Source organism: Amphibalanus amphitrite, unplaced genomic scaffold (assembly GCF_019059575.1).
Source record: "Amphibalanus amphitrite isolate SeventyFive unplaced genomic scaffold, NRLGWU_Aamphi_draft 000422F_arrow, whole genome shotgun sequence".
NCBI lineage: Eukaryota > Metazoa > Arthropoda > Thecostraca > Balanomorpha > Balanidae > Amphibalanus > Amphibalanus amphitrite.
In genome coordinates, this window is record NW_024881916.1 from 265,907 (window position 1) to 290,989 (window position 25,083).

General features: G+C 45.1%; 1 protein-coding gene and 3 long non-coding RNA genes across 4 annotated transcripts; 2 read left to right on the forward strand and 2 right to left on the reverse strand.

Annotated features, from left to right (window-relative positions):
- Positions 1–1,994: 1,994 nt before the first annotated feature.
- LOC122391122 (serine/arginine repetitive matrix protein 3-like) lies at positions 1,995–3,002 on the reverse strand. The gene has a single exon (XM_043384786.1). It carries the CDS (start codon positions 3,000–3,002, stop codon positions 1,995–1,997), a length of 1,008 nt encoding a protein of 335 aa, XP_043240721.1.
- A 2,515-nt stretch (positions 3,003–5,517) lies between these two features.
- LOC122391112 lies at positions 5,518–24,384 on the forward strand. Its single transcript, XR_006258278.1, has 2 exons — positions 5,518–5,731; positions 23,342–24,384. It is a non-coding gene; the product is annotated as an uncharacterized LOC122391112 (long non-coding RNA).
- On the forward strand, positions 6,637–23,202 carry LOC122391113. The gene is made up of 3 exons (XR_006258279.1): positions 6,637–6,704; positions 7,004–7,008; positions 23,102–23,202. It is a non-coding gene; the product is annotated as an uncharacterized LOC122391113 (long non-coding RNA).
- Positions 9,712–13,509, reverse strand: LOC122391111. Its single transcript, XR_006258277.1, has 3 exons — positions 13,292–13,509; positions 12,715–12,859; positions 9,712–10,324 (listed from the first exon to the last, which is right to left on the reverse strand). It is a non-coding gene; the product is annotated as an uncharacterized LOC122391111 (long non-coding RNA).
- Positions 24,385–25,083: the final 699 nt, after the last annotated feature.

Genomic DNA, 25,083 nt, shown 5'->3' on the forward strand with positions numbered 1-25,083 from the left:
TTTAACGAAGCTCGGATTGCCGTTGAGTTGTGAGTTGAGCGCTATTACGAAAAGGATTGGACTGAGGACTGAGCCCTGCATGAGTCCTGTAGTGGGATATTGCGTGTCGGACGTGTATGTGAGGTGTTTGACCTTGAAGGTTCTTCTGATTAGGTAGTTGCTCAGGTATGCGAGAAGATGTCCTGTAATGCCTATCTTTCGAAGGTATGTCAGGAGTGCAGTGATGTTCAGTGTGTCGTACGCGTGTTTGATGTCAAGAAAGAGAGCGACAGTGCATGATTTGTTTGCAAAGCTGTTTTGGATGTCTCCTGTGAGTCGGACGAGGTTGTCTGTTGTACTTCTGCCTGGGAGAAAACCCGAGTGGATTGGGGAGAGGATGTTGTGTGAGGCTATGTGATGGAGGAGCCTGACCTGAATGATGCGTTCAAATGTTTTATGTATGCAGCTTGTCAAGGATATGGGTCTGAAGTTATCCAGGATATTGCTGTCTTTGTGTTGTTTTAGAATAGGTATAATGTGAGCGTGGAACCAATTTTCAGGGTAATCGTGTGATTGCCAGGCAGTGTTGAGTGCGTTTAGGAGTTGAGAGCGTGCCTGAGGGCCTAGATGCTTCAAGAAGCTGTAGTGTATGTTGTCAGGTCCAGTGCTTGTATTTCCACCCTTCGTTATGGCATCGTCAAGCTCCTGGATTGTAATGGGTTGGTTATGCGTGTTTGTAGGTGCTAACTCTGCTATGGGTGGGATTGGACTCGGCAGTTGACTGGATCGCAGGGCGTAGTGTTGCGCGAAAACGTCTGTGATTTCCTGTGGATCAGTTATAGTCAGATTGTTGTGAGTGACCACCACTGCTTTGTTTAGAGTGCACTTATTGTTTTTGAAGGCTCTGGTTAGTGTCCATATTCTGCTGAGCGGTGTATGCCTATTGAACTGGTTGATGTGGGTGGACCAAGTGTCGCGCTTTGCTTGTTTGATGACTCTGCGACAATGTGCTTTTGCTTTGTTAAGTTCTTGTAGAGTGTCTTGGGTTCTATAGCGCTGATGTCGGTGTCGAGCCCTGTTGCGTATAGCTATAGCGTCAGCACAGTCGGTGTTCCACCATGGGACCCGTCTCTGTTCTTGTTTGGAGCTGGTGCGGGGTATGTTAGTGTGTGCTGCAGTTAGCATTTGTTCAGTGAAGTCAGTGATGTCTGTTGAGTCTGTGACTTGTTCCAGTGAGTTGGTGAACTCTGACCAGTTGGCACCACGCAGGTTCCATCTGGGTAGAGGAGCGTGAGTTTTGTTGTGCGCGTTTATGTGAATTTTAATGGGGTTGTGATCGCTGAAAAAAGTGTCCTGGATGACCTGCCATTGTGTGGTAAGGCCCAGTGCGTGAGACGTGAATGTAATGTCCGGGGTGGTGTCTTGATGTGGGATAAAGCGCCCCGGGAAAGTTGCTTCCCCTGTGTTGAGGCATGTCAGGTTGTGGTTGTGAGAGAGTGTGTGTAGCCTTGCCCCTCTTGTGTTGTTGGTAGAGGCTTGTTCCCAAAGTGGATGGTGAGCGTTGAAATCACCACAGAGTATGACTGGTGTGGTAGTGTTATCCAATACTGCTGTGAGGTCATCAAAAAACTGGTCCTCCATGTCTGCGCATGGAGGAAAGTAGCAGTTAATGAGTGTGATAGGATTCTGTCTGATGAAGATATTAATGCATTGTATGTCGGATTGTGTGTTGTATTTTTGCAGTTGGTGTGGTATGTTGTGTTTGATGTATGTTGCCACTCCTCCTCGTCTGTGTGGAGAGGTGACTGTGCTGTCCTTACGGAGGAGGGTGAATGGGTGTACTTTGAAGTTAGAGGGGTCTGTTGGTTTGAGATGGGTTTCTTGGACGCATATGATGTGTGGGTCTAGTGTTTTCAGTGTCTGTTTGAACTCGTGCCAGTGTGAGATTAGTCCGTTAGTGTTCCATTGAATGATGACTGTGTCGTGTGTGTCTACTTGAGACGTGGTCATGAATATTATTCAGTGTGTTGTGTGTTGGGTTTGGCTCCCCGGGTGGCTCTTGTGGACCGCCTGGGCTGGTTCGCTTTTGAGTGGCGTTTGGGCTTGACGGTTGCCCAAGACTCTGTGTCTGTCCCCGGCTCCTTGGAGGAGGACGGCTGATCCTCCTCGCCCTCAGTGTCGGTGGTCGCTGGCGGCGAGCAGCTGCTCTCGCTGCTGCTGCGGCGCTCGGGGGGAGGGCGAGGGGCTTTCCGGACCGTGGCCGGAGTGACGGGAGAGTCGGCAGCTTTGCCCTCCTCGTCCTCAGAGGACAGTGGAGGGAACGCCTTGAGATCACTGGGCCTCGGCGGGCTCTCGGCCAGGCGACGGCGAGGTGTAGGGGCCTGGAACCCGAAGTCCCGGCTGGCCATGGCTCGCGCCTGCTTCGGGGGCATGCGCTGCCGATGGATGAGAGTGGCAACCTGCATCTCCTGGAGCCACCTGGGGCAGTCCCGATGGGACGCCTCGTGACTTCCACCACAAGCGGGGCAGGCCGGATGGGTGGCGGTGCAGTCAGTGGTCGAGTGGCGGCCGCTACAGCGGCCACACACCTCATGTCCCCGGCACTGGGCCTCGCCGTGTCCATACTTTTGGCAGCGGCGGCAGCGCCGGGGCTTCGGCACGACCAGGCGGGTCCTGTAGGACAGGTATCCTGCCGTGACGCGGTCAGGGAGGGAGCTACCACTGAACGTCAGGTGCAGGATAGCTTTAGGCCCTCGCGGCGGCCGGAACACCGCTGTGACCCCCTGAGGACCGAAGCCCTCGAGGAGGTCGGCTGGATCGAGCATGTCGAGCTCTGGGGCCCAGATGGACCCCTGGACACGTGTGATGGGGTCCTTGACCTCGACCGGGATGGCTCCAATGCTGGTCAGTTTGAGCAGTGCCTCGGATTCCTGGTGTGTCGTCGTGTGTATGTATAGGGCGGTGCCCTTGTCAGAGAGCTCGGCCTGGAGCTTGTATGAGGTGATGTTGAGAGACGTGTTCATGTGGTTGGTGATGCTGTTCTCGGTGACCCACGGAGATATCAGCTTAACCTCCCGCTTGTCCGTGCGCCGCAGGACAAGCCACCGCCCCGACTCACCATGGGAGGGTTGGGAGGGGGGGAAGGTACGGGACATGATTATGAGCTATCAGGGACGTCACTGTCGGCAAGAGGGGGCAGTATCGATAAGCCCTGTCCTTTAAACCAGCAAGGTGCTTAACGACAGTGGAACTAGAAATTTTGAACCCAGACCGAATGGGTGGGCCTACAGGGGTGGCGCACTGAATGAAAAGGTGGAATCTAAGGGAATCTGTGTCAAAATCAGCGGGGGAGGGGGAGTGGGAAGCCGAAGATCGTTGGTTGAGCAGAGAGTGCCTCAGAAGGCAACCGTACTCAGATGGCCGGTCTCAGATGTCAGGTCAGAAGGCGCGGACGGCGAAGAAGTAGTTCACAGCGGTCCCAGGAGTGTCTTCTCGTGGACGGCGAGAGGACACCGTGGCTGCCAGGGGCGTGCCGAACCGGCCCCGCACCGAGGACAGCGAAGAAGGACGACTCGAAGAAGGTACCGAAGCGTGCCGAGCCGGCCCCGCTCCGGTACAGCCCGCAAAAGCGGAAGACCTCGAAGAAGTCGAGGAGAAGACGATGCCCCGGAGCGTGCCGAGCCGGCCCCACTCCGAGGCTACCCGCAGCAGCGGAAGGACTGACGGGTGTCAGAAGAAAGGCAACAGAACGTGCCAAACCGGCCCCGTTCTGTTGCAGCCCGGCAAAGCGGATAAAAGGTAGGTTGAGCTTGTAGCTTGTAGCTTGACGTAAAGATCGCGTCGTGGCGGAGACCCGCTCTTGTGAATATTTGGTTCCGTTTCAATTTTTCAAATGTGATTGCCTCGGCTAGACCAGAACCCGATGATGTCGTAAGACGAAAGCTCGTTCTATATTTTCGGCCTTATTTTGTTTTATAAAAATACATCTTACTGCCATGTTATTGGTCAATTTCATCACCATATTTAATTTATTTTGAAAACTTGACAAAATACCTAAATATTTTTTAACTTTTGATTTCAAAAGCAACAAATGACAAAATACCTTGTATTTTTCATTTTAACCCTCGCACGACCAGGCCATTTCTCATAACACGAACGACCAGGGGGGGGGGGTTGTTACGACCCCCCCCCCTGGCGTTTCGAAACGGAAGGTCGTAGAGCTTAGCGGAAAAAACCAACGGATTGCTCTCAACGAGATCTCGCGATTGGTGGTATATTTTTTGGTCCTAGGTCAACATTTGACCTACTTATGACCGGTCAAAGGTCAAATTTTCGGAAAAATCTAACTTTTTCAGATTTCCGCGCCGATTGCGGCAAAACGGTAAGAGATATCGACTTGAAACCTTCACTATCGTGATCCTTGATCAATTCTCTATCGTTTGGTGCGTATTTCGATGTCATAACTCTAAAAATGATGCGTTGGGAGCATCGGAAGTCTGCAAGGTCATTTGTGCATTGGGTCACGTCAGGCGTGTGACGTCACTGACCTGACCCTGACCCAAAATGAACTACAAGAAACAACCGACGATGCCTGAAATGGATAGCAAATTCGAATTCAGGGCATCAAAATACCCCGAAAAGGCATACAAGTGCAAGAAGTCATTACAGGTCAACCGAGGTCACTGACCTGACCTTGACCTTAAGTAACCTTGAAAAGGTCAACGGACATTGTGCCAATGTCAAATCAGCCAGTTATGGTTCTAAAACAATCCATCAGTGTGTCAGGTCAGTCGGCATTTATACCAATGTGAAGCAATCTCCAATTTAGCGTAAATCTGGCCGGAGGTTGTTCCCTTTATGACGTCATAACTCCGTGACCTGACATGACCCGATCAATTTTTTTTCGGCAAAAGATGCGCAAAGGTTGCCCCAGAGGGTATTGAAAATTTCAGCCCGCTACGACAAGCCGTTTAGCGTGCACTTCGAAAAAACCACGGGGGGGGGGTTGATACAACCCCCCCCCCCTAGGCGTTCTAGGGTTAAGGCTTCTTTTTAGTAAGTAATAGTTCCTGTCATACGTATCTTGGTCCTATTCGCTCCTAAGCCTGCTTTCTCAGCGGATTTTGTTCGGACCGCCGATTCGTATTAGCAGGTGGATACATGAGTCGGTAGTACGTTCCTGATTCGCATTAGCGGTGAATCCGATCGTGATACGTATTTGCTTTGCTCATGTATGATGTAACCGCGGTTCGGATCGCCGATTCGTACTAGCAGGTGGCTACATGAGTCGGTAATGCGTTCCTAATTCGCATTAGCGGCTAAATACGTATTTACTGTGCTCATGTAACCCCGATAATTAATTCAAATTCACGCAACATCTTTGTGCGTAGTTTACACCACTGATATCAAGAACTTGATAAAATATTTGGCGTTAATTACGGGTGCGGTTATTTTTTCTCATCTTAGTTTGCTATTTTGGCGCGATTTTGACAATTTCTGGCGCATTCCACTTATTTACTTTAGCAGCCATAGGGCAGTGGTTTACTAACGGGAGATGCGATGAATTGCAGCAGCAATACTTGGAATATAAAGAAGAAGTGAAGCAATTATGATACCTATTATTTTTTATAATGACAGAAGGAACGTGGAAGAAAAAACATTTTGTGCAGCATGTGAAAACAAGGAAATAGAATGAAAGAAGGGCTGCTACTTTTCATGCGCCCGAAACCAGCCACCTCATCATCATAGCATGGTAATGATAGTTTAAGTTTATCTTAAAAAAGAATAGGAGGAGCTGCTGCAAAGGCGATGTCTCAAAGCCGTTAAGTCAAGTCAGGCATGCTCTTACAGACCGAACGTTCAAGTTACGAGACCCCATCATACCGCTCCAGTGGCTGGTGCTTATATTGTGGAATTTCAGACACTTTGTTTATTTTTTTGTGTTATAATATCTAGAAAGTTTTTTGCAAGTCTGGTGATGACTGATAATTCAAATAAGTGATTTAGTAAAATTAAGTTGAGTGGGTACAAGTGCTTTTTTCTGTAGAAGAAATATTTGATTTTGTTTTTACTTTGCTTACCTGCTGTCATTATCATAATTGCCTCTATTGAGCTGGGTATTTCATTATATATTGAACTACCAAATTTATATTTGAAAAGTAGGTATTTAATCTGTAACAACGAGCATAAGGCTGCATGGCAGTAGTCGAGCTTGTCAAATACCTAAATGTTTTGCTCAGAAATTGTTTGCTTTATTGGTTTCTTGAGTTACACCAGATAAAGATACAAGGTTGGCTGATTTGGTGTTAGTTATCCATATTAAGTGCACTGTTTGTGACAAGATTATGGAAATTGTAACCTCAATAATGAAATTTCATGCTGTCAAAGCTATGCGATGTTGCCTTTAGTTTGAAATCAGGCAAACATGGATTGAAGCTGTTTTCTTTAAAAAAAAACTGCTTTTTAGTAACTTTCACCTCATAATTTGTATTTATTCAATCTCAGATGGGAGCAAGGCTGAATCACAATTATCTTTTGGGAAATGCTCTACAAAACTGCATTGTTTTTATTTCTGTGGCATAATTTTGTGCCTAATTCAAAGACTTTCTCTGGTGTAGTTTGTAAGATTGTTTGAACTTCTACTTTCTGACCTGTTTGGTGCTAATAAATCCTGCAACCTATTTAGCTTATTTACCCATCTCTCTTGCCATTCCTACATATTTCATGTAGAATGGATCTGCGGATCCGAAGGTTGGGACTTTAATTGTGAAAAAACGCCCGCCCGCCGCGAAACGCAAACACCGCAAAACAAACGCCCAAAACGCAAACGCAAATTTCGCCAAAAAAAAACAATCGTCCGCCCGCCCAAAACCGCAGAAAAAAACGCAAAAAACGCCGCAAAAAACGCCCTCCGGCGCCGCAAAAAACGCCCAAACGGCGGCGCTCCGCGTCGCCGTTTTTGGTACACCTTATCATACATCAATTCTACACATGTTGTAAAAATTTCAGACCAAGGTCATTCAAGGTCAGGTCACCAGGTCACTTGAAGTGACCACACCTCATAAAAAGTTTCAATGTCCGTCATAGCTACACCGAGTGACCGATCGCTTTGAAACTTTCAGCGATTGCTAAGAGTAATAGCACGTACAGAATGTATATCTCAGAATTTTGATATCGATGACCTAAGGTCAGGTCAGTTTTGCGACCTCCCCATTATAAGTCAATGGGAGAAAATTGAAATGCGCCTCTTTTGGACGAAAGACATTATAAACACTCCCAAACACTGAATTACAAGTGGTTTAGACACCCTGAACATGAAAATGGTGTCCGTGACCCCTGTTTATGCCCTGAGGTCATCTTAGGTCACGAATGGTATCTAACAGTTTTTCGCAAATAACTTTTGATAGAGGCATGCTAGAGCGATGAAAACGCATTAGATGTGTTCAGCTCGACGATACGGATCGACTGATATGCAATATGACCCTTTCAGGTCAGGTCATGACCTTGACCTGGGGTCAAATTTTCAAGTTGACCTTTCAAGGTCAAGTTATAGTTCATTCGATGCGTCTTGACGAGAGGAACACGATGCCGGTAAAAGTAAGCTCGTGCAAGGCTTGGGTCAAAACTTACTGCAGAAAAACTGTTACCGAAAAAATCGGCTATTTTTGCAGTTTTTGTCCCCTGCAGGCAAAACCGTTGACGTTAGGTCGAATGTGAGATAATTACTCAGAAAGGGCGTTAATAGGGCTATCGAATGCGCTTTTCCGCGGCGCTGTAGCTCTATTGGTTCCCGAGTTATGCGTCGGCATCTTGGAAATTGTCGACATTCGACCTGGAAATCGGCGAAATTTTGCCTTCAATGACCTCTGGTGACCTGACCTTTGACCTGACCAAAAAATTGACCGAAGTGATTTCCTCATTATTTTTGACGCTCTTTCGAACGCCGTCTTCCGCGTATCGCTACGTGGCCCAGGAGCCGAGTTAGAAGGGGGGGGGGTGTTCAGACACCCCCCAGCAGGGCGTGGAAATCCAGGACCCCCAGCCGGGCGCGGGTTAATTGGCCGATAACTCGTTAACGATGCAAAATACCACCCCAAAGAGGTACTTTTTCGGAATCAGCGCATCAAGGAGGCCCTGTATACTGATTTTTAGCCAAATCGAAAGAACCCGCCGTTTCCCGTTAAAATGCTAATTGGTCGTTAACTCGTTATCGGTGCAAAATACCACCCCAAAGAGGTACATTTTCGGAATCAGCGCATCGAGGAGGCCCTGTATACCGATTTTCAGCCAAATCGAAAGACCCCGCCGTTTCCCGTTAAAATGTTAATTGGTCGTTAACTCGTTAACGGTGCAAAATACCACCCCAAAGAGGTACATTTTCGGAATCCGCGCATCGAGGAGGCCTTGGATACCGATTTTCAGCCAAATTGAAAGACCCCGCCGTTTCCCGTTAAAATGTTAATTGGTCGTTAACTCATTAACGGTGCAAAATACCACCCCAAAGAGGTACATTTCCGGAATCAGCGCATCGAGGAGGCCCTGTAAACCGATTTTCAGCCAAATCGAAAGACCCCGCCATTTCCCGTTAAAATGTTAATCGCTCGTTAACTCGTTAACGGTGCAAAATACCACCCCAAAGAGGTACCTTTTCGGAATCAGCGCATCGAGGAGGCCCTGTATACTGATTTTCAGCCAAATCGAAAGACCCCGCCGTTTCCCGTTAAAATGTTAATTGGTCGTTAACTCGTTAACGGTGCAAAATACCACTCCAAAGAGGTACATTTTTGGAATCAGCGCATCGAGGAGGCCCTGTATACCGATTTTCAGCCAAATCGAAAGACCCCGAAATATGCTGCTGTGAGGCTGATATTCGTTGCTGCTGAATGGGGATGTTCGCGCTAAGAGTTCCGAAAAGTCTCGCCAGGTGGCAGCACGGTATGCTTTGGACACAACGCGCCGGCCGGGCGCCGGCCGGGCCGGGGATAACACTGCGGGCGGCGACGGCGGCCGACGCGCCGCGAACGGAAACTGCGTTTCATGTCTTTTTCAGGTTCATCATTTTGCTAAAATAAGTAGCTACAGTTGATTTCGATATTAGGAAGACAATGACGCGTGTGAAAGGCAAACTATTACATGTGTGGATCGTCCATGATCGTAAATACAATACAATACAATACAATCGTCATTGAGCGGAAGGAAAGGGAGCTGATCGAATGGTCACCAAAAGCTACGGAGTACGAAAGATGCGATGTTATCACATATTTTAACTTAGACAGTTGAAATTAAAAACCTTATTACATTCAGACATATATTCACACGCATGAAACAATCGATTTACAGCACACATTCCATGACAAGAACGCATACGGTCTTAAGTTGACCACTAGCGCTCGTCACTGTCAGATAAGTCAATCACATCCCTGTAGTTTGTACAGACTATTGACTTAACCCTTCATCCGGCATGCGTTCATTCTGTAATGATGGGCAACGAATCACCGGCGATTTCTGCGTGGCTCTATATGACATCCTCGTCCGTTCCCCAGGTCAATTGGTTCGGTGACTTTCAAATTATAGCAGGCCCTTCCTCGGTCAGGCTTGATGGATCCACCGTCACTTTGCGCGGTACTTTTAAGACAGACTGTACCTTCTACCAACACGACTGACTGATTACAATCTGATGCGAAAGGGACAATATCTCGTCGGTCTATCAGTTAAAGTTTAATATTCAGCGACACAAGTGTGAAGGCTGCCTGGAAAACTTGCAACAAACTAAGTAAACTAAGCTTGGCTTGTAATGGGCACAAACTTGTAATAAAGAGGTACTTAATTAACAAATCCACAATGTTCTGTTCAGGCAAGTAGCCTTCACATATGAAGCATTGCTATGACTACTCTTCTAGAGCTGATTGATAGCTTTTGAAGGAAGGAGCTGAGTGGCTGAGCCCTACCATTCACCACTTATTACCTTCAGCAATTGCTTAAGGTATGCAGTTCTCTATCACTAGAAAATATCTGACAATTTGCTGGCTCTCATTTGTGTATGATGCAACACGCTTTGCATCAGTGATACTATGACACGAAATGTTGAACACTAGCATAGGTTGCAATGTAGATCCCAGGTGTCCCAGAAGCCAGATCAAAAATTGACACCTTAATCAACTTCATGATTGTGGCAAAACTCCACTGCTTGACTACACAGAGCACCAACTGTTTGCTCCTCTAAACTTTCACCAAAGGAAGTATTGCTGATGTCATTTGTAGCAGCAGTGACACTGGTAACTTCAAATCACAGGATCTGGTAGCATCCATGCTCTTGAATCTGGATCTTATCAATGCAGCATTGCACCTGTGAATAAATGAAAAATGGCATAAGACAGTAGGGAAAGATCTTGGCAAGTCATAATGAAATATGTTTAGGACGAATATTCGAAACACCAGGTACTTTTTATTTATGGTAGCTTTCGAAAGCACTGCGGCTTTCTTCCTCAGCCTAGACAGTTAGACACACATAGAATCGAATCAAAATTAACAATGTACAATGAGAGATTTTGTAACGTACGTCCAGGGTTTGACTATCAGCGAGGATGACGTCATGGTATCTTTCGATGTTCAGTCGCTGTTCACTTCAGTTCCCACGGATGAAGCTTGTGAAATAGTTCAGAAAAGGTTGAAGGCCGAGGACGAGAAGGGTGACAGCGTCGTTTTAGCCAATACGGGGATGGAGGTAGATGACATCCTAGTTCTACTTAGATTATGTTTAGATACAACATACTTTCAGGTAAATGGGGAGTGCTACAAACAAATGAAAGGAACCGCTATGGGAAGTCCGGTTAGTGTAGTTGTAGCGAACCTTTTCATGGAGGAATTGGAGCAGTCAGCTCTAAGGTCCTTTGCTCAACCGGTGAAGGTATGGAAACGGTATGTCGATGACACATTCGTGGTCATCAGTGGTACCGACGTGGACCCCTTGCATGATCATTTGAACTGTCAGAATGACAACATTCATTTCACGGTAGAAAAGGAAAGTGACAGTACCTTACCATTTTTGGACGTCGAGGTCAGGCGGCAAATAGACGGTTCGGTCAAAACGACGGTATATCGAAAAGCGGTGCATACTGATAACTATCTAAATTTTGAGTCTCATCACAGCGTGCAACACAAAGAGTCGGTAGTTCGCTCACTTATAAAACGAGGGGAGACCTTTTCAACAGACGAGAGCGATAAAGCCGAAGAAACAAAACGCATACAAAGAGCTTTAAAAGTGAACAACTATCCAAAAAGTTTCATACAGGCTACGCGTAGGAAGATGACCAGAGAAAGGAGTAGGCCAACAGGGGAACAGCGAGAGGAGAAGCCGCTTGTTGTTCTGCCTTACGTACAAGGGGTCACAGAAAGGATAACTAGGTCGTTGAAACCCTACGCAAGGGTAACTTCAAAACCAGGACAGAGCCTGCGGAACATGCTGGTTAGACCAAAGGACAAGCGGGAAAAAATTCAAAATACTGGGGTAGTCTACCAATATGAGTGTGAATGTAACAAGGTTTATATTGGGGAGACGTGTAGAAGTATAAGGGCTAGGGAAGCTGAACACAAGAGAGCGATACGGAACATGGACGACAACCACTCTGGCATTTCAAAGCACGTCATTGAAACCGGTCACTCCATCCTATGGGAAAATGTCAAAATTCTGGCGTATGAAACAGACTGGAGGAAACGTAAGATTAAAGAAGGGATATTCATAGAAAGAGCGAAGGGTAGAGTCTTAAATACAAAACCCGGTGTACCGATGGCAAATGTGTACCGTGTGCTGAAGTAGTGAAAAAGTGCAGGGTGTCTCTATGCTGGGACCTGCGGAATTGTAATATGTATACCTGTATGCATGTTGTTTCGCCGTTTTGACGATTTGCTTATGATGTTGAAGCGCAGGTGATAGGCATGTGTCTTTTTATCGTTGCTGACGTCTGTGATATTACTTGATATTTTTACTCTTCATCCAAGAAGCGAAGACTTAATTTAAGCATGTGATCACATATTTTGGGAATTTGAATGTGCGCCACTTATACGTATCCAAACGATGTTTAATATCACGAAACGAACGACTAGGATGAATTGTTAATTTTGATTCGATTCTATGTGTGTCTAACTGTCTAGGCTGAGGAAGAAAGCCGCAGTGCTTTCGAAAGCTACCATAAATAAAAAGTACCTGGTGTTTCGAATATTCGTCCTAAACATGATTCCTTCCCAGGTGAATAACAATATCTATCATCATAATGAGATACATATGTTTAACATGCATGGATAAAAGGACATTATATACTGAAGCAATTAGCAAAACATTGCAGTTTAAGCACAGTTGAAATCTGATATGATGAACTGGATACAGTGACATCATCAAGACCCATGAACTTTACACAAGGTATTTGCAATTTTGAAATGCACTTTTATTGCAGTTACCTATACAAGTATTCTAGAAGGTGAAAAATTATTTTAAAAAACAACAAAAAACTTGCCCGTATTTAGTTGCCAAAAAAGCTAAGTGAATATTCTAAAATAGTGTTCACTTCATTGTGAATCAAAACTTAGAGTAAACAATTATTTACCTGATGAAATGAAGATATTATATCAATAATGAGTAGCTTTAGGTGGTGATGAGTTTAAAAAAACATTTTGCAAGAAAGGCTATCAGTTACTTCTGGATGATATACTGCAGTGCACAAGCTGTTCAACAACTCCTACCTGGTCTTTCAGTGGGATCCCTCTGTATGCACCTCAGAACTTCATCCGCAGGGCTGGTTCCTTCATACGCAGATCCTTTGCCTTCCTTGATTCCTCGGACTACATCCTGACAACTCCGCACCAGAAGCATGATTGCACTGGGCACCTGTAACACCATGTAGGATGATCAATACTTGTAACAATTCATAAATAGTAGGTAGCTTAGTGTTCTATTACATATACCTCCTGGTTGCTGGTGTCAAAATAGATCCTATTTGTCTTTTTCCATCATAACCTTTATCTGCATGCAATATCTTTGGTACCAGACAAAGTAGAACACTGCTAAAATGCTTGCAATGAATCTTATAAAAATGCATTGAATTTATATAATCATTATCAGCAGCATGTATCATCTTTTAATGCCTTTCTCAAAGGGCAGGTCAATTTCCTACATTGATATGCCCATAAACTTATACAGGTAAATTACCTCATATGGGCAATGCAGGATCCAGCTATGAGTTTAGTTAGACTATTTTATACTCTTAGTTATGCTCGCCATAAAAAAATGTCGGGAAACGTGTTACATCGATGGAATTACCGTTTGGAGTCGGTCTATCTTCGGCTTCTCGCCTCTCTTCGGCTACGTCAATTGAAGCCTTTCTAAGTCTCCTGTCCTTTGTTAACTTGCCTTTCCATGTTCGTGACACTTGCTGAATATAAATTCACAACCCATCTGAGCAAAATTCAAATCAATTGCTATCAAATTCACCGAAATTCAGTCCCTCGGACCGACACCGCACTGACTCCACACAGTGCAAAACACAGTGGCGCATTCGCCGCCACAGTTTCTGTGTCCAAAGAAGGCAGTGCTGCCACCTGGTGATGAAATAAGCCGAACATCCCCATTGACAGACGTCCTGGCAAGGCCATATTCGCCTCGTGACTCAGAAGTGGCTGACATCTGGTGGCCGTTTCCTGAACTACTATAGGTAGGATCCGGCGGCCGCTCCGCAGGCAGACCGACCGGTCTAATCTCACGAGACCTCGGATTTCGAATACTTTTTCTTTCAAAATTGGAAAGCAATGCACATAATTCGACGACAAATTCCTCATAGATCACGAATAATGAATCTCATAGCCCATCCTACATCCTTTCAGTCAAAAGAGCCCTGAACAAAGCGTCCCGTGGCACTTCGTAAGCAGTATTGGTGATCACAACCAATGTTAGGGCGGTAAGGGCGGCCGATAAGGATATTGCAATCCGCCGAAAGAGCAAGGTTCCGGGCACATTGTCTGAACCCTCGCCGTAACGGTTTTCTACGTAGGTAGGTACCGCCCGATGCTTTGGAACCGCCCTGAGATCTTAAGAGCATTCATATGCCGGCATAAGACATTCACCTTTTATAGCCCGTCACAGGCCGACGTGGGGCCCTCAGAAATAGGCATGGAGTTCTCGGAAACCTGCATAAGGTCCTCATTGACTACCGTCGGAACTTAAGGACCTGCGATGGGCCCCAAAACGCCACTGTGGAGCCCTCAAAGACCTGTAGATTGTAGCCTTCGGAAACCAGCGTGGACCCTCGGGTGCCGATGTAGAATGATTGGTGCGGGCCAACGGTGAGTTCAGTGCGGGTTCGTTCAACCTTTCAAATGACCTGTTGACCAGTGGGATGGAATGGAACAGACTTACAAAACCAGCTGCTGGAATGGCGCCCGGAAGGCGAAGGGACATGTTCATTTCACATTGCTAATGATATCTGCATGTCAGGGCCAAAAGGCAATAGCTACTAGCCTGAGCACTGAGCAGGGAATGAGGGATGTATTCGGTTCAGAAGGGGCTGATTCTGCTCCCAATGATGGGGGGTTGGATATGTTATCTGTGTAATTCAAACTCAGTTCTGAGTTATCACTTCAGATTCATAAGGCTTCAGAGGGTGGAGCCTTATGACCACTGACACCAAAAATTTGTGACTTTTACATTCTTCCATTGTTATCAGTTACATATGTGAAAGATAAATGGCCTAAAACTGGCAATGAAAATAACTCGGGGTACCCCAGGCTTGTTGAAGGGAAGGTATGAATGAACACCCGAGGACATCAGATTGCCTCCCTCTCCCAGGTAGTATTCTCACACCATTGATCATATGATGTTGATATAGTTCAGGAAACAAAAGAGATAGATGTGCAAATTCAGGCCAGCTGTGAACGTATCATTGATTACAATGCCTCTAATGCCACCAATACTGCACCAATTTCTAAAGCACTGAGCAGAGGTTGTAGCTAATAGAGCACTGAGCAGACCATTTGTCAATTCAATGCTGAGCAAGGAGGTGACTGAGGTGAGGTGCAATGAGCTAAATATGTTCTGTGCTCTGCTGGACACATGTGCAGAACACATGTATCATATTGTGCTGCACCACACATGCCAGCAACAGACTTAATTTTAGGTCTAATCCCTTCAGCTACCTCCTCGAAACAAGCAGCCCTCTCAGCAGCAAGTGGGTTTTGAGGGTTAGCAGAAAGACTCCCCAGTTCCCTCCTTCCAGGGCTGCAGCCTGCTGCTGGAAGCTGCCTCAGAAACCCTAGCATAGTGGAACAGCTGCTGTTAGCAGTGGCATCGGGTTGGCAGCCATCACTTCTGACTTCCGATTTCGGTCAAATGCCACTAGTTGTAGTCTGAGTCCTGTCTTTTGTACTTGTGTGGTCATGTCATTGTCATACCATGCTACTGCTGCAACATGAAAGATTGCATATGCACCTTATTGCCTGAAATATATCCATTCTAATAATGGAAACAAGATCATTTAACGAATTGCCAATGCGTCTGTGTATGCTGCTTCAGACTGAGACCAAAAGTCAAAGGTCATGGCGATTTATGCAGCCAAATGCTGTATGATATTCACTAGGGATAGCAGGGTAATTTACTCCAAAGATCAAAAACCCAAAACGTTACATAAAAGGAATCAAAATCGATAATAATCAGCTTCCCCCAACCCCAATTTCCACTGAAGCTGATACAGAAATACATGTTTACCGGTATTCGTAACTCGTGCGCCATATTCGCTATCCTATCTATACGGTTCTACAGTGCTGCCACCTAGCGAGGTGTCACGGGTGCACGTCTATCAATTCAGCAGCAACGAATATCAGCCTCACAGCAGCATATTTCGGGGTCTTTCGATTTGGCTGAAAATCGGTATACAGGGCCTCCTCAATGCGCTGATCCCGAAAATGTACCTCTTTGGGGTGGTATTTTGCACCGTTAACGAGTTAACGGCCATTTAACATTTTAACGGGAAACGGCGGGGTCTTTCGATTTGGCTGAAAATCGGTATACAGGGCCTCCTCGATGCACTGATTCCGAAAATGTACCTCTTTGGGGTGGTATTTTGCACCGTTAACGAGTTAACGGCCAGTTAACATTTAAACGGGAAACAGCGGGGTCTTTCGATTTGGCTGAAAATCGGTATACAGGGCCTCCTCGATGCGCTGATCCCGAAAATAAACCTCTTTGGGGTGGTATTTTGCACCGTTAACGGGTTAACGGCCATTTAACATTTTAACGGGAAACGGCGGGGTCTTTCGATTTGGCTGAAAATCGGTATACAGGGCCTCCTCGATGCGCTGATTCCGAAAATGTACCTCTTTGGGGTGGTATTTTGCACCGTTAACGAGTTAACGGCCAGTTAACATTTTAACGGGAAACAGCGGGGTCTTTCGATTTGGCTGAAAATCGGTGTACAGGGCCTTCTAGATGCGCTGATTCCGAAAATGTACCTCTTTGGGGTGGTATTTTGCACCGTTAACGAGTTAACGAACCGTTAACATTTCAGCAGCATATATCGATTTCAGCAGCAAATTTTTGGGGTCTTTCGATTTGGCTGAAAATCGGTATACAGGGCCTCCTCGATGCGCTGATTCCGAAAATGTACCTCTTTGGGATGGTATTTTACAAAGTTAACGAATTAACGGCCATTTAACATTTTAACGGGAAACGGCGGGGTCTTTCGATTTGGCTGAAAATCGGTATACAGGGCCTCCTCGATGCGCTGATTCCGAAAATGTACCTCTTTTGGGTGGTATTTTGCACCATTACCGAGTTAACGAACCGTTAACATTTCAGCAGCATTTATCGATTTCAGCAGCAAATTTTCGGGGTCTTTCGATTAGGCTGAAAATCGGTATACAGTGCCTCCTCGATGCGCTGATTCCTTCTAACTCCGAAACTACTGGGCCGATCGTCAAAATTCAAACGGCGTCTGATAGCCCCGGAAAAACTGTCGAGCGAAACCTAATTTTATTGACCTCGAGGTAACCGATGACGTCAGAGGTCAGGTCAAAGTAAAAATTATTAGCATTTTGCAAAATACCACCCCAAAGAGGTACATTTTCGGAATCAGTGCATCGAGGAGGCCCTGTATAACTATTTTTAGCCAAATCGAAAGACCCCGCCGTTTCCCGTTAAAATGTTAATTGGTCGTTAACTCGTTAACGGTGCAAAATACCACCCCAAAGAGGTACATTTTAGGAATCAGCGCATCGATGAGGCCCTGTATACCGATTTTTAGCCAAATCGAAAGACCCCGCCGTTTCCCGTTAAAATGTTAATTGGTCGTTAACTCGTTAACGGTGCAAAATACCACCCCAAAGAGGTACATTTTCGGAATCAGCGCATCGAGGAGGCCCTGTATACCAATTTTCAGCCAAATCGAAAGACCCCGCCGTTTCCCGTTAAAATGTTAAATGGCCGTTAACCCTCGCCCCGTTGGGGGGGGGCCATTTTGCCCCCCCCCCCTGTAATTTTTCCTAAATAGCAAGAAAACGGCGGCGCGCAGCGCCGCCAAATTTTCAGTACCTTCCTGGGCATCAATTTGACACCTTCACACCAAATTTCAAGTCTTAGGTCACCTTAGGTCAGGAGTTATTGAGGTCAAACTGAGGTCATGTTCGAGCAAAAATGAGCAAAAAACATGCAACCTTGAAACGCTCACCAAATCTACAGTAATCAAGCAATTTCAAAGTTCTTTATATGGTCTAGTAGACAAAAAGCGGCGCTACAAAACTGTCATCTCGAAAGAAATTTTGGGTTTTTGACCCAAAAATTCAAAAAATTGATTTTTTTTAGAAAAACTTTTAAAAATCCAAAAAATTTCCGAATTTCGAAAAAACCGGAATATATGTGATAGTCCCTGCGCTCTTCTATATACATACCAAATTTCAGATCGATATCTCGTTTTTTGGCCAAGTTATAGCGAAAAAACTGTTCAAAAATATTGACGTCAAATTTTTGAACTCAATTTTTAGCGATTCTAGACGACGTACGGCAAAACAAAGACCACCATTGAACTCCCCGTGACGAGCTGCATCGATTCGATACCCATTTTATGCAAAAATATTAACTTTGAAATTTGACCTAATTTGACCTGACCTTGACCTGACCTTGACCTGACATTGACCAAAACGTGACCGAAGCTGGCCCCAAAGGCTGCCCGACCCACATAATCGCATTTGTCATGTAAAATGGGCCATAAAACATGTATCACACGACATTTACATATTGTGACCCCCCAGTGACCTGACCTCTGTGACCTGACCTGGTATCAGTGACCTCAAATAGCAAAATATGTGTTTGAAGAACATTTCCCCATCGATGATTTTCAATGAAATGCATTTTACTCGATTTTACAACGCATTTCTTGAAATGCCTGTAAACGGTGAAAATTGGACCTTTGACCTGACCTGTGACGTCATCGGTTTGACCTAGGTCAATAAAATTGGGTCACAAGGTAGTTCCCTGATAGGGCTATCCAACACCGTTTGCCGCTTGTCGCTAGGTTGCGTGGTTCTCGAGATCTTAGGGGGGGGGGGCAAAATGGCCCCCCCAACGGGGCACGTTGCTCGGCAGAGCCCAACGGGGCGCGGGTTAACTCGTTAACGGTGCAAAATACCACCCCAAAGAGGTACCTTTTCGGAATGAGCGCATCGAAGAGATCCTGTACACCGATTTTAAGCCAAATCGAAAGACCCCGAAAATTTGCTGCTGAAATCGATATATGCTGCTGAAATGTTAGCGGATCGTTAACTCGTTAACGATGCAAAATACCACCTCAAAGAGGCACATTGTCGAAATCAGCGCATCGAGAAGGCCCTGTATACTGATTTTCAGCCAAATCGAAAGACCCCGCCGTTTCCCGTTTAAATGTTAATTGGTCGGTAACTCGTTAACGGTGCAAAATACCACCCCAAAGAGGTACATTTTCGGAATCAGCGCATCAAGAAGGCCCTGGACACCGATTTCCAGCCAAATCGAAAGACCCCGCTGTTTCCCGTTAAAATGTTAACTGGCCTTTGACTCGTTAACGGTGCAAAATACCACCCCAAAGAGGTACATTTTCGGAATCAGCGCATCGAGGAGGCCCTGTATACCGATTTTCAGCCAAATCAAAAGACCCCGCTGTTTCCCGTTAAAATGCTAATTGGTCGTTAACTCGTTAACGGTGCAAAATACCACCCCAAAGAGGTACATTTCGGAATCAGCGCATCGATGAGGCCCTGTATACCGATTTGTAGCCAAATCGAAAGACCCCGCCGTTTCCCGTTAAAATGTTAATTGGTCGTTAACTCGTTAACGGTGCAAAATACCACCCCAAAGAGGCACACTTTCGGAATCAGCGCATCAAGGAGGCGCTGTATACCGATTTTCAGCCAAATCGAAAGACCCGGCCGTTTCCCGTTAAAATGTTAATTGGTCGTTAACTCGTTAACGGTGCAAAATACCACCCCAAAGAGGTACATTTTCGGAATCAGCGCATCGAGGAGGCCCTGTGTACCGATTTTTAGCCAAATCGAAAGACCCCGCCGTTTCCCGTTAAAATGTTAATTGGTCGTTAACTCATTAACGGTGCAAAATACCACCCCAAAAAGGTACCTTTTCGGAATCAGCGCATCGAAGAGACCCTGTACACCGATTTTAAGCCAAATCGAAAGACCCCGAAAATTTGCTGCTGAAATCGATATATGCTGCTGAAATGTTAACGGATCATTAACTCGTTAACGATGCAAAAAACCACCTCAAAGAGGCACATTTCCGAAATCAGCGCATCGAGAAGGCCCAGTATACTGACTTTCAGCCAAATCGAAAGACCCCGCCGTTTCCCGTTAAAATGTTAATTGGTCGTTAACTCGTTAACGGTGCAAAATACCACCCCAAAGAGGCACATTTTCGGAATCAGCGCATCGAAAAGGCCCTGGACACCGATTTTCAGCCAAATCGAAAGACCCCGCTGTTTCCCGTTAAAATGTTAACTGGCCGTTAACTCGTTAACGGTGCAAAATACCACCCCAAAGAGGTACATTTTCGGAATCAACGCATCGAGGAGGCCCTGTATACCGATTTTCAGCCAAATCGAAAGACCCCGCTGTTTCCCGTTAAAATGTTAATTGGTCGTTAACTCGTTAACGGTGCAAAATACCACCCCAAAGAGGTACATTTTCGGATTCAGCGCATCAAGGAGGCCCTGTATACCGATTTTTAGCCAAATCGAAAGACCCCGCCGTTTCTCGTTAAAATGTTAATTGGTCGTTAACTCGTTAACGGTGCAAAATACCACCCCAAAGAGGTACATTTTCGGAATCAGCGCATCGAGGAGGCCCTGTATACCGATTTTCAGCCAAATCGAAAGACCCCGCCGTTTCCCGTTAAAATGTTAATTGGTCGTTAACTCGTTAACGGTGCAAAATACCACCCCAAAGAGGTACATTTTCGGAATCAGCGCATCGAGGAGACCCCGTACACCGATTTTAAGCCAAATCGAAAGACCCCGAAAATTTGCTGCTGAAATCGATATATGCTGCTGAAATGTTAACGGATCGTTAACTCGTTAACGATGCAAAATACCACCTCAAAGAGGCACATTTTCGAAATCAGCGCATCGAGAAGGCCCTGTATGTATACTGATTTTTAGCCAAGGCCCTGGACACCGATTTTCAGCCAAATCGAAAGACCCCGCTGTTTCCCGTTAAAATGTTAACTGGCCGTTAACTCGTTAACGGTGCAAAATACCACCCCAAAGAGGTACATTTTCGGAATCAGCGCATCGAGGAGGCCCTGTATACCAATTTTAAGCCAAAGCGAAAGAACCCGCTGTTTCCCGTTAAAATGTTAATTGGTCGTTAACTCGTTAACGGTGCAAAATACCACACCAAAGAGGTACATTTTCGGATTCAGCGCATCAAGGAGGCCCTGTATACCGATTTTTAGCGAAATCGAAAGACCCCGCCGTTTCTCATTAAAATGTTAATTGGTCGTTAACTCGTTAACGGTGCAAAATACCACCCCAAAGAGGTACATTTTCGGAATCAGCGCATCGAGGAGGCCCTGTATACCGATTTTCAGCCAAATCGAAAGACCCCGCTGTTTCCCGTTAAAATGTTAATTGGTCGTTAACTCGTTAACGGTGCAAAATACCACCCCAAAGAGGTACATTTTTGGAATCAGCGCATCGAGGAGGCCCTGTATACCGATTTTCAGCCAAATCGAAAGACCCCGAAAGTTTGCTGCTGAAATCGATATATGCTGCTTAAATGTTAACGGATCAATAACTCGTTAACGGTGCGAAATACCACCCCAATAGATACATTTTCGGAATCAGCGCATCGAGAAGGCCCTGTATACTGATTTTCAGCCAAATCGAAAGACCCCGCCGTTTCCCGTTAAAATGTTAATTGGTCGTTAACTCGTTAACGGTGCAAAATACCACCCCAAAGAGGTACATTTTCGGAATCAGCGCATCGAGAAGGCCCTGTACACCGATTTTCAGCCAAATCGAAAGACCCCGCTGTTTCCCGTTAAAATGTTAACTGGCCGTTAACTCGTTAACGGTGCAAAATACCACCCCAAAGAGGTACCTTTTCGGAATCAGCGCATCGAGAAGGCCCTGTATAACGATTTTCAGCCAAATCGAAAGACCCCGCCGTTTCCCGTTAAAATGTTAAATGGCCGTTAACTCGTTAACGGTGCAAAATACCACCCCAAAGAGGTACATTTTCGGAATCAGCGCATCGAGGAGGCCCTGTATACCGATTTTCAGCCAAATCAAAAGACCCCGAAATATGCTGCTGTGAGGCTGATATTCGTTGCTGCTGAATTGATAGACGTCACGGGTGCGGTTATTTTTTCTCATCTTAGTTTGCTATTTTGGCGCGATTTCGACAATTTCTGGCGCATTCCACTTATTTACTTTAGCGGCCATAGGGCAATGGTTTACTAACGGGAGATCATGATCATGAGATGTGATGAATTGCAGCAGCAATAGGTACTTGGAATATAAAGAAGAAGTGAAGCAATTATGATGCCTATTATTTTTTATAATGAAAGAAGGAACGTGGAAGAAAAAACATTTGTGCAGCATATGAAAACAAGGAAATAGAAAGAAAGAAGGGCTGCTACTTTTCATGCGCCCGAAACCAGCCACCTCATCATCATAGCATGGTAATGATAGTTTAAGTTTATGTTAAAAAAGAATAGGAGGAGCTGCAGCAAAGGTGATGCCTCAAAGCCGTAAAGTCAAGTCAGGCATGCTCTTACAGACTGAACGTTCAAGTTACGAGACCCCATCATACCGCTCCAGTGGCTGTTGCTTATATTGTGCAATTTCAGATACTTTGTTTATTTTTTGTGGCATAATATCTAGAAAGTTTTTTGCAAGTCTGGTGATGACTGATAATTCAAATAAGTGATGTAGTAAAATACAGTTGAGTGGGTACAAGTGCTTTTTTTTCTGTAGAAGAAATATTTGATTTTATTTTTACTTTGCGTACATGCTGTCATTATCATAATTGCCTCTATTGAGCTGGGTATTTCATTATATAATGAACTACCAAATTTATATTTGAAAAGTAACTGTATGGTATTTAATCTGTAATCAACGAGCATTAGGCTACATGGCAGTAGTCGAGCTTGTCAAATACCTAAATGTTTTGCTCAGAAATTGTTTGCTTTATTGGTTTCTTGAGTTTCACCAGATAAAGATACAAGGTTGACTGATATGGTGTTAGTTATCCATATTAAAGTGAACTGTTTGTGACAAGATTATGGAAATCGTAACCTCAATAATGAAATTTCATGCTGTCAAAGCTATGAGATGTTGCCTTGAGTTTGAAATCAGGCAAACATGGATTGAAGCTGTTTTCTAAAAAAAAACAACTGCTTTTTAGTAACTATCACCTCATAATTTGTATTAATTCAATCTCAGAATGGGAGTAAGGCTGAATCACAATTATCTTTTGGGAAATGCTCTACAAAACTGCATTGTTTTTATTTCTGTGGCATAATTTTGTACCTAATTCAAAGACTTTCTCTGGTGTAGTTTGTAAGATTGTTTGAACTTCTACTTTCTGACCATGTTAGTCTATTGCATAAATATTGTGTAGTTAACATACCTCATGATATACAAATGAATGGTACCTATAGAGGCTCGATGTGGGTAAATGAGAACCAATGAACCTATATTTTTTTTTACAATGGCATCAAGTCCTCCTGTCACGGCCATGGATATCACAGAAGATTTTGCTGAATTGCGAAAGAGAATCCTGTGCAAGGAAATGTTTTGCATGATTTAGCTTAACAGCATAAATTTTATTTTCGCAGTTGCATTGGAGCTCTGCTGGAGTTTGCTGATGACAGGATGCTGAAGGGCTGAAGCTGGTAGCTCTGGCAGGAGTCCAGTGTCCACCAGCTCAAGATCCGACGCCGCTGCGTCGCCGCCGTGCGGCACTCCGCGGAGACGGGGACGGCGGTCATGATTGAAGACACCGCATTTCCCGCCTGGACTGTCCGGTCGGAGACTGGTAATCCCTCCGGTGAGCCGCACACCGTGGAGCTACTGCACCGCGCGTGTCCACCCGCAGCGCAGTGCCAGCAACGGTGCCGTGAGTGCGACATCTGCGTGCATATGACGCAGTGCGACTGTCACGACTCGCGGCTCAGTGTTAACTGTCAGTGTGACAGTGCGGTTCGCGCTCGTTTTAGCGAGGTGCTCTGTTGTATATAACCACCTTGATGGAGACCTATGTGCTGCCGCTTGAGTTTCAATGTACAGTTTTATGCATCAAACTAGCGTAAGTAAATGGCTGTCAGAGGTCAATTTGAAGCGCAATTAGTACCCATAACCCAGCTGGGTTGAGCGAGTCATGTGACTAGTCCCGATGAACGTACTGTTTCGATGTCGTCAGTCGTAGACTTTTTTAAACCATTCGTTTCGGAGCTCTGTGTTGTGTTGTTCTGGATCGCAGTTGTTTCAGCAGTTTGCTTTATGCGTCGTACGCTGACAGAACGCTGGTCGTACACGAGTCATGTGTTTCCTTTCGCCCCTAATGGGTTACTGCGGTACCTATGCAGTTGGAATGTGTCTCGAGACACTAACTGGTCGCACTTGGTTGTGAAAATGACACTAGCTGGTCGCACTTGGTTTCAAGCTGCGCTTGGAAATGGTGCAATTTTAGTTGCATTTTGCAATGCAATTTTATTGCCGTTACCGTATTGGTAGATAGTGTCAGAAGTTGGCCATTTGATGCGTTGTCACTTGTCAGACGCTGTTCCCTTAGTACTGACAAATTGATGGGCCGCGTTTGTGTTCCTGTTAAGAAACGGATCTCAATATAAGGTGATTCAGAGGTAGGAACCTGAATGCATTCGTTCAGACTTTTCATTTTATGGGGATGCACTGTTTCATGAGCAAGAGCGAGCATGGCTCTGGTTGAGCGAAGCGCAATCGATATTTGTTATCGTGTTTGTAGACTGTGGCCACATTTACATCACTGTTCAACTCCACGCACCAGCATTATTTAAACTGCTTGCAGCTTGAACCTATACTTAATTTCGCTAAATTTCGGGGTCGTCAACCTACGGTCCGTGGCCGTTACGTTTGGCCAATAACTAGATTTTATACATATTAACTGGTTCATATAATCACAGCATGATGCCCCGGACAATTTTTATTTGATTCACTGATAATAAATGTATCCCAGTACCGCACAAACTGAGACTGAAACTGGACAACTCGCTTTTTGAGGTTCAAGTTCATCATCTTCAGATGTTATGGTATGGTAAGCATTTAATGTTTGAAGAAAATGGTCAGCGTTAGCAGTGCTAAGCGGGTATTATGAGCTTACAGTTATTTCAATATTTGTTTAGGCTATTATTCTTGTGGTATCTCCTGTCAATTTCACGCGGAATATATAGTATTATCTTACACAATCGCGGTAACTACATATTTTCTGCCGGTTACTGTTATTATCATTGATTCGTAATATTTCGCTACGAGCGTGGCTCGATTCACATTGTTATTATATTGGCATTCAAGATTTAAGAATAAACATCTTTTAATGCAT